Source organism: Etheostoma spectabile, chromosome 9 (assembly GCF_008692095.1).
Source record: "Etheostoma spectabile isolate EspeVRDwgs_2016 chromosome 9, UIUC_Espe_1.0, whole genome shotgun sequence".
Classification (NCBI taxonomy): domain Eukaryota; kingdom Metazoa; phylum Chordata; class Actinopteri; order Perciformes; family Percidae; genus Etheostoma; species Etheostoma spectabile.
Genome location: NC_045741.1, coordinates 29,872,707 through 29,881,428, shown reverse-complemented (window position 1 = coordinate 29,881,428; position 8,722 = coordinate 29,872,707). Strand labels below are relative to the sequence as shown.

Below are 8,722 nucleotides of genomic sequence, written 5' to 3'. Positions count from 1 at the left end.
ACACACACACACACACACTTACATATACAGAATCAAACCTTGCGCTACAGAGGCACAGGGGCAGAGGGAGTTGTTATTTGAGCTGGGTGGGGGTCTGCTGGAAAATGTGTTTCTCATATTCTCTTTCCCATCAGCCTCAGTAGACAGGACTTCTCTCTGTGCAGCTTTCTACTGGAGCCAGAGACAACAGGCCAGGCGCTCTGTCAAGTTTTCATCTTTCTCTCTGTCCTTCATCCCCCCTTTTCCTGCTTTCTCCTAGCATGCATTTGTTTTATTGCCCTCCCCAGTTTCCCTCATGCAATAACCGTTATTTTCCCTTTCCCCCCCTAATTCTTTTTCTTGTACATTTATTCACTTCTTTTCTTTCACTGGTTCCTCCCCTGCTATTGGCCTTTCTCTCCTTTTTCTTTCTGCCTCATTTCCTCTGCGCTCTCAAATGGTTCTTTAGGTTCTTTCCCGCATGGTCTCTCTCTTTCCTCTTCTGGCTTTTTCCATCCAACCTTCTGCCTCTTTTTCTTACTCAATTTCTTTCTCCCCTATAGATATACAGCATGTGGGGCTTATTTCTATAAGTCTATTTTATGTTCTCCCCCATAGTTGACAGTACAGGTCATGACTTCTGTAACAAGCATAATATATGGTTAAATAAATTAAAAAATCTTGCTAAATAAAGACACACTTGAATGTGTACATGGAAATTTGTGAACAGGGAACTGTGAATCATGAATTACACAGTTCTCCAACATTTGGATTAGCTCCTTGCTTAATTGCACATCTCTCCAATCTTCCAAGTTCTGTAACCAGCTGCGGTGACACCTATATTATAACCATTATTTCCTCAGCCTTATTCACCAATTTTCTTTTTTCTGTTCTTCTGTCAAATGTTGCAAAACCCATATAATTGTCCATGTAAACGTTTTCATATCTTCGATGATACGCCTCTAATCCAGGGGTCAGCAAATAGGTAACAACATGGACATTTTATTGCCTTCAAAAGTTTTTAATGAAGGGCCAACATAGGTTTATAGCTTCTGTGGAGACGTAAGTGTTTTAAAATGTTTTATTATTATTATTATTATTATTATTTTAGGAATGAAATGGGCATATTAGCCATTGGCCGGTGTTATAACACACAGTAGAGCTAGCTGCTGCATAACTGGATATAGATTATGATGATGAGGGATCACAAGTTATCTTTATTAACAATTTTTTAGGTGTGCCATTAAGAAAGCTACAATTAAACCATGCAAACAAAAGCTTAATTACAGTTTTGACCATTAAACAAGAATAAGGCACACTATTTTCAATATTGTTATATTCAACCATGTATAGTAATATCTCTAATCTTCTTTTTAGGAGGCATCCTCCAGCTATCCCAAAGGTCAAATAACATCTCTGCTCAGAACTCCATTACCCATGATCCTTCTAGCTTCTGCTCACTGCTGCCCAGAGACACCCATGACCAGTGTGATGTGTAATCCAGCTGAAGCACTATGCTGGGCTTCTCTCTGACTCCTCGGGGAGCTGCTGTCTGCAAAATTCACTAAATCTTGAGTCTGTTTTGTACATATCATTGGCCATAAATGCCGGAATGTGCTTCACTGTCTGCAGACTTTTGTGCCAGAACTCTGTAAATAGAAATACTATTTTTTGAGTTATTCTACAATAGAATACACATGCACTATTTTCACTGTTGAATAAACAGGTTTTATTTTTTAAACATGTATCCTGGTTTCTCCTTATTTATATATAATTAATATGTTTAAGGGTAAATTTCAATTTACCTTAGTTAGTCTATGTCACAATACTACTCACCTTGAATCGAATTTATCTTATAATAATGGTTAAGATGGATCACAATCAGATGTTATGTCTCCAAATGTAGATGCCAAAGATATTATTTATGTTGAGTGTCCAAAACACACTAAGATATCAAGATTTAAATGAGTAATTTGATTTATGGAACTCCCTGACGTAAAAATATTAGGGAAACCCTTGGGTATGGCTTATTACCAGGTTATGTTTACACTGTAAATAAATATACAGTAGATGGGGGGGGGAGGGGAATTTGCGTACAGTCGGTGACGCGCTGTGTTACTACGACGTACTTTTTCTTCTTTTTAAGGTTCCTTGGTCTGTGGAAGGGTGGTTCTCTGAGGAGAAAGGAGGCCGCAGTTACAGGCAGCTCGACTGAACCGTGCGTTAAAGTCGGGCTTCATCTCCGGCACAATGGCGCCACCACAGCACTCAAACCCAACTGCAAAGCCCGCCGTCGCATTTCGGACCAAGCCGGGGAAAGGAGAGGTGAAGGTATGACACCTAGCGTCCACACACTGCCAACTGCTGTTACTGTGTCGTTGTGTTCATGTATTTTCAGGATAACACATCTTTGTTAACGGTAATTAATTTCCTAAAAGTGTAGCTTAGCTAGTAGGCTAGTAGTTCTGGTGTTTTAATATTTTGTTGAAGTAAAAGCCAGAATGAAGACGAGCTAATGTGTCGACATGTAAGCTAACGCTAGCTGCTCTTTAATGTTTTTGAAACAAAAACAAAAGAAAACAAAAATGATTCCAGACTTCTTTACATTGAACCAAAATAACTAAAGGAGTTAGCGACGTCGAGTTTAAGCGCGATACTGTTGCGAAATCAGTTGGAAACCTGAGAGGGTTGCTCTCTTTGGACTGAACGTTTTTAAGCAGCGTGACACATTCACAACAGGTGTTCCTCATATGTGTATTTTTTTCTGTGTGAGTTGGTGGAATCCTTCTGGAAAGATCTGCAGAGCTGGTTACACACCAGGTAAATCGTGTAGCCACCTCTGACACTGATGAATATAAAGTTTGGTATTTTGTTGAAGGTAAGAAGATAGATTTTGTTCTCTAAAATATGATGCTTATGGGAAAACATTTTATACGTTAATGCAGATATTTTAATTTTTATTTTTATAAATGCCTTGTTGCAGGCTATATGTGTATTGTGAATGAATAAAAAACAAAACAGGTGTTCCTCATCAACTGGCTACGCCAACGTGACGTCAATGGGGTGGGGGGGGGGGGGGGGGGGGGGGGGGGGGATTTAGCAGGACGTGGGTAGCAGCCTTTACGGTCTATGGGAGCAGCAGTATAATTTATGACTATATAATCCATCCATGGAGCAGCACTGCAGCAGTTTGAGCCCTGTGCGATGATCAACAGTAGCAGGTAATACTGAACTTCTGCAGGCTTTCCTGTGTGACACTACATTATTATAAAAAGGAGCTGTTGAGTTCATTCAAATCAAGTCATTAGGAATAAAATTAATCATTAGTGTCTTTTATATAGACCTTAGTGGTCACTAATACTGTATCTGAAGTCTCTTTTATATAGACCTTAGTGGTCCCTAATACTGTATCTGAAGTCTCTTTTATATAGACCTTAGTGGTCACTAATACTGTATCTGAAGTCTCTTTTATATAGACCTTAGTGGTCCCCTAATACTGTATCTGAAGTCTCTTTTATATAGACCTTAGTGGTCCCTAATACTGTATCTGAAGTCTCTTTTATTTAGACCCTAGTGGTCCCCTAATACTGTATCTGAAGTCGTTTTCCCAAAATTCAGTCTTGGTACAGAATTACAGCCACTAGAGCCTGTTCCCTTATGACCTCATAAGGGGCCAGATTCCAGATCGGCCCATCTGAGCTTTCGTTTTCTCAAAGGCAGAGCAGGATACCCAGGTCTCGCTTTCCACCTGTCACCATTTATAGCTGCTGGGGGAAGACATTAATGTTAAAAAACCTCAAAGTGAAATTTTCATGCCATGGGACCTTAAAAACAAAAATACCTTCTGGTAGTCATAGTATTTTTTTAAGTAACTTTTTTTATTGCAAGAACCTTAAAAATATTAATTTGTACTTCTGTGTATTTTACCAGTTTATAATCCACTGGGTTAAACACTATGCAGTACAGTCATACCATAGAAATAAGATTCTGTACACAACCGTAAAAACATCTCCCACAGATTCTAAAAACATCACAGATATCAAATTGGTGCATAGCGTCAGAATGTGTCCAGTAATGTAAGTCAGCATTGCATGTTAGTTGATACCTTCTGTACAAATTCGGAGGTCAACACTTGTAAGACAATAGCAGCTTGAACATTAAAACATCTTCACAATCTATGAGTATCAACAAGTTGTCATGGCATGTAGTTTGTCAATTAAGATGTGCAGTACCATCATAATACTGCAGAATGACATTAAAAAAAATTTAATTTAACATTCTTAATTGGCTTCCACAAAATGTCAGGTTTGCACCATGTGCTCCTTTTGGCTATGAGTGATGGAAGTGGTTGAGGTCCTCATGAATCTCAGCCTCATCCCAGGGTCCATGGATGTTGTCCTTTTGCCTCTGCAGTCTGACTAGCAGCAGGGGGCAGAGTAATGTAACACTCCACAAAGCCAACGCTAAGAGCCCGGCTCCGCCTGGCCACTGGGAGCCCAGACCAACCACCCCGCCGATACACACTCCCACACACACCCCGGTAAAATGGCTAGGGGCGTTCTCCCTCAGCCTCTGCAGCAGGCAGGGCCACAGTGCAAACACCAGCAGGGCACAGCTGAGCATGGCGAAGGTGTGCAGAGCCCCAGGTAACCTTGAGGCTAAACACACTGAGGCAAACAGGGCTGCATTTAGGGAGAAGCTGCCAGGGGGGGAGGGCTGGGCATAAGGGAATGACACCAGGTGGGCCAGCAGCATAAAAGCAGACATGGCATACACCGTGTCGGTACTCACAGACTCTGTAAGTGTCTTTAGAACTGGCGAGAAGCCAAAGGTAAAGGAAAGAAAAATAGTGGCACTCTGTAAGTCAGCCAGACGGGTCCGGGGCTCACAGCCTGATTCGACTTGAGACGCCAAGGCTTGGTACAGTCCATAGCCCAGCAGGGCGCAGACAAGGCTGGTCCACAACAGTGTCTCGGGGGACAGCAGGCCCTGTGACGAAACCAGAGAAGTAGATTAATAATGCATTTTATGTACACGACCATTCTATCCATTAAAAAGAGGACCATAGATTTTGTAGAGCTTTACCTGCTCAATGTAAAGCCAGATGGTGATAAAAATGGCCACACAAGAGAGCTGCTCTCCGACAAAGCCTGCTTCTTTTACCACAGCCCAGTAGCGGTACTGACGGATGCCCTCATTCCTCCGTAATTCCTCCAGGAACCGCTGGTCTACATAGTTATCGGGGTACGGCTGGCACGCCCACAGCACCTTCCGCCAGGGCACAGCTGGACCTGGGGCACTGTCTGGCCCCATCAACCTGACACAGAGACACACACCTTATCCACTGCTCAAAGTAGCTGCTGGAATAATTCGAAGTCAACATTTATCATTGTTTTACGTGAGTCAGACAGAGTCCAACATTGTCTGTAAAGTTAGGTGTAAGCTTATAGAACGGTCGACTGTCTGGACCAGTTTGTGCTCTCTTAAAAGTTAGCTTGGAAGCTAATGAGCTATGTGCCCCGTATTGAATTGCTTGCATTTATGATTTCACCATCAGCTTCAACCGTGTCAAATGAGATACCCGAACAGCACTGCAAGTACAATGCACTTGTATTGTATTGTGTTGCGTTTGCGTCAGGTGAACGAATCTATTTTGAACAGGGTCTCTACTGTTGACTGGTGCTGCTAGCATTAAACTATAGCTAGGTACTTTGACACGACAATAAAACCTAGACATGACATAATGTACACGTATGTCAATAAACTAACACCTCGGCGATCTGTTAAACAATTTACAATGTCCATTTGAAATATCTCAAAAGGTTTTTCTACTTACCTGAGATGGTATTTTGTTAGGCACCGATGCTATAATCTCCTCCTGTCATTATGCCGCCGGAAGTGGGGCACTCTATTAGAGCTCACAGCGCCACCTGTTGTTGGTTCTTTAAAAAGGCACGCTACCTACTGTCTGCCAACTTCATTCTTAGTTATAACTTTATTTTTTTTCTTTGACAAGGTGTCTGTGTTGACCATACGCGGCCCCTTCTCTGCTGACATTATTAGAGCAGCCAACCCACAGACCAACATGCCTGCAAAAAGGTAAGCTATGACATATCCTCATGATGCTGAAAGTTTGTCACTTTTAAATGCATGTACCATGTTTACTGTGATAATAATCCATAACCTAATGTATATTCTGTCAAATAACAGTATCCCAGTGCGTAGACCACAGCCCTTTGAGTCCTACGCGACAACTCAGGCAGCCAGTAGAGCGGTCAGCCCTTGCACAGTGTCAACACCAAGCACCATGGTAAATTCTGTAGGGAACCGATTTGAAATCTTGCATTTCCACTTTATCAGAGAGAACATTTACACTGACTTTGACACAGTCACAAGAGTTTTGACAAGGGCTTTGCCTTATATTGATCTCTTTGACAATCCACATACAGTTCTTTCCATTTTATCTGATGGTTAGGTGTCTCTTACATGTCACCTATCTTTGATTCTAGTTGAGAAAAGGATCACGTCTTAACAAAGACAGTGTTTCCAGAAGGATTGGATCATCCACACAGCTTCTGATAGGCTAGTAAGTGTCATGAATCAAAGTGTAATACTGTGAGGATAAGTAGCAACGATGACCAAAAAGAAGCCCAACAGCCCCTCCTTTCCTTTCAGTTCTCCTAAGCTCCGTCCGCTGCGCTTGGCAGTGGTCTCTGCACTACAGGCGTGTCTTGTCATCACATCTCTGCAACCCCAGATCCAGAAGACACCAGATTTTCCAGCAGCTTAATGATTTAGTCCCTTCGATTTCATCTGAGCTGCTACATGCTGGAAGAAGTAGGGAGAAGAAGCCCTAGCTTTCCTACAGGTACCTGCATAACTGTTTGATATACAGTCTCAATATACAGTACAATAATTTAAATTAAAAATGAGTAGGAACACAATAGAACACAGAAGTCAGAAAAAGGTATGATTGTTTATTTTTTTACACATTTACAAGTACAGGACATTAGTTGAATAAATATCTTGTAACGTCACATTCCCTTTGCCCCCACTGCTGCATCAGGGTAGTAGGAAATACTTTTCAAAGACAGTTTGGCCGTTGATCCAGACACCTTAACAATCTAATACTTGGCAACTTAGAAATACTTTTGCAATATTTGTAGTCTTTCATTTTTGTAGAACTTGGAAGCACTTCAAAATAAATCAAACTGCAATTTCATAATACTAGTCAGTCACTTTTTATAGAATCAACATACAACACCTACATTAAACCCAGTGAGATCAGGTGGGCAGAGGAATAAAGGATTGTATTAAGCACTTAAACTGAGGCAGGGGATGACCTTTTCTGACAACCATAACCATGTTATTGCAGGGACCCACAATACGTACATCCTGAATGGAAAAACTATCATTTTAAAACAATAAGGCTGTTACATTATGAAGGGATTAACTCACGGTTTAATCTTTATCTTACAGCACAGGGCAAAGATGGAAACATGAAGCTCCCAGCTGGGTAGTGGGTAACCAAGTTTCCCCTGTGGAGCTCAGTAACAACAATAAAAGAAATCCTCTCAACAGTAACCATATTCACAAGCCAAAGTTGTGTCTTAATACTGTATAAGCAACCAATGAGATAAAAGCTTCCTGAGCAGCTCCTCCACCCACTCATCGGAACAGGTTGTGGACCCGTCTGCTGGTCCCCGATTATACTAAAGAATAACAACACTTTGGGGCCCATTATGTTGAACAATGGAATAAGAATATGCAGACGAAAAATGTTGTTCTGTGGCATCAGAGGCAGTACAATGACCAGATGTCCGTTTGTAATGATGGCTAATAAAAAAGGAATTTCAAACAAAATACACAGATACAAGCTATTTAAAAAGAATGCTGACATAGCACAAGGCAGTGAATGGCTCCAGCCTATTTAACTGAGCAGTGCACCCATATAGTAGTGGTAAGCACCTTGCAGGTGTCAGTAAGATAGAAATAGACATATTAGTCACCAGAGACACGGGCAGGCTTAACATCTTCACACAGTAGGTGGCTGTAAGCAGATAGCTGCCAGCAGCAGCAAGGCTTCACAGAGGAGGGTAGTGGAGCTGACTGCCATTTAGGCAACAAGCCCAAAAGTCATGGCAGAGGAGAGTAGGGCAGTAGTCATTGAGAGATTTGGAAATGGCCCGTTTCCTTCTCCTGCTCCCTGGCCTCTTGAGTGCCAAAGAGCAGTGTTAGCAGCGTGGCCCTACCTATATACCTGACTTTTCAGTATTGGCATGAAAAGGGAAAGTCCGACTGAATTGATAGAAGCAACATAAATGTCCAAGGCAATGGAAAAAATATTCAAAAGGCCTCATACGCTGGCAAATAGCTGGCAGCTAAGTATAACCCACTAAGGTGTCTTAGTAACACACAAGGGCATATTTTATACTATGGGGAAAGACTTGCTGACTGACTGATTGCACTTCCCACTCTTACTCAGATCAAATTCTTCAGATACCACATCATTTCTTCATCTAGTTTAGCTAAAGTAAAAACCTGTCCAAAGAAAGAACATTTTTGCAATTGGCCATGGCCTGGTAACTTTAGATTCAAGAAAAATAGTCACATTAACATGCTTGTTATGTCACTTTTCTGTGACTATAAAACTATATAAACGTTTTAAAGAGAGAAACCTTTTTTAGCTGTGGAAAAGAGGCTGTAGCCTGGAAATCCAGACCCAAATCCGAAAGATTAAGGG

General features: G+C 41.4%; 2 protein-coding genes across 6 annotated transcripts in view; one reads left to right on the top strand and one right to left on the bottom strand.

Moving 5' to 3' along the window:
• The window catches only part of dnm3a (dynamin 3a), a 19,448-nt gene extending 17,728 nt beyond the window's left edge, over nucleotides 1–1,720 (top strand). For all 3 annotated transcript variants that reach the window (XM_032525644.1, XM_032525643.1, XM_032525642.1), the window contains one exon: nucleotides 1,357–1,720. In XM_032525644.1, coding sequence (XP_032381535.1) covers nucleotides 1,357–1,390 — 34 coding nt within the window. In that variant the 3' untranslated portion in view covers nucleotides 1,391–1,720. The remainder of the gene's footprint in view (nucleotides 1–1,356) is intronic.
• Nucleotides 1,721–3,859: 2,139 nt separating this feature from the next.
• pigc (phosphatidylinositol glycan anchor biosynthesis, class C) lies at nucleotides 3,860–5,909 on the bottom strand. 3 transcript variants are annotated; one of them, XM_032524856.1, is made up of 3 exons: nucleotides 5,816–5,909; nucleotides 5,065–5,296; nucleotides 3,860–4,968 (listed from the first exon to the last, which is right to left on the bottom strand). In XM_032524856.1, exons 2-3 carry the CDS (start codon nucleotides 5,290–5,292, stop codon nucleotides 4,309–4,311), a joined length of 888 nt encoding a protein of 295 aa, XP_032380747.1. In that variant the 5' UTR covers nucleotides 5,293–5,296; nucleotides 5,816–5,909; the 3' UTR covers nucleotides 3,860–4,308. The 3 variants fall into 3 exon arrangements, with proteins under 3 accessions (XP_032380747.1, XP_032380748.1, XP_032380749.1); XM_032524857.1 differs by having other exon boundaries at nucleotides 5,812–5,903; XM_032524858.1 differs by having other exon boundaries at nucleotides 5,065–5,299; nucleotides 5,816–5,901.
• Between the last annotated feature and the right edge of the window lie 2,813 nt (nucleotides 5,910–8,722).

Coding starts and splice junctions, on each gene's coding strand:
- pigc (XM_032524856.1), bottom strand. CDS start 5,292: ATGGGGCCAGACAGTGCCCCAGGTCCAGCTGTGCCCTGGCGGAAGGTG. Junction 4,969..5,064: donor TCTGGCTTTACATTGAGCAG/GTAAAGCTCTAC, acceptor GTTTCGTCACAG/GGCCTGCTGTCCCCCGAGAC.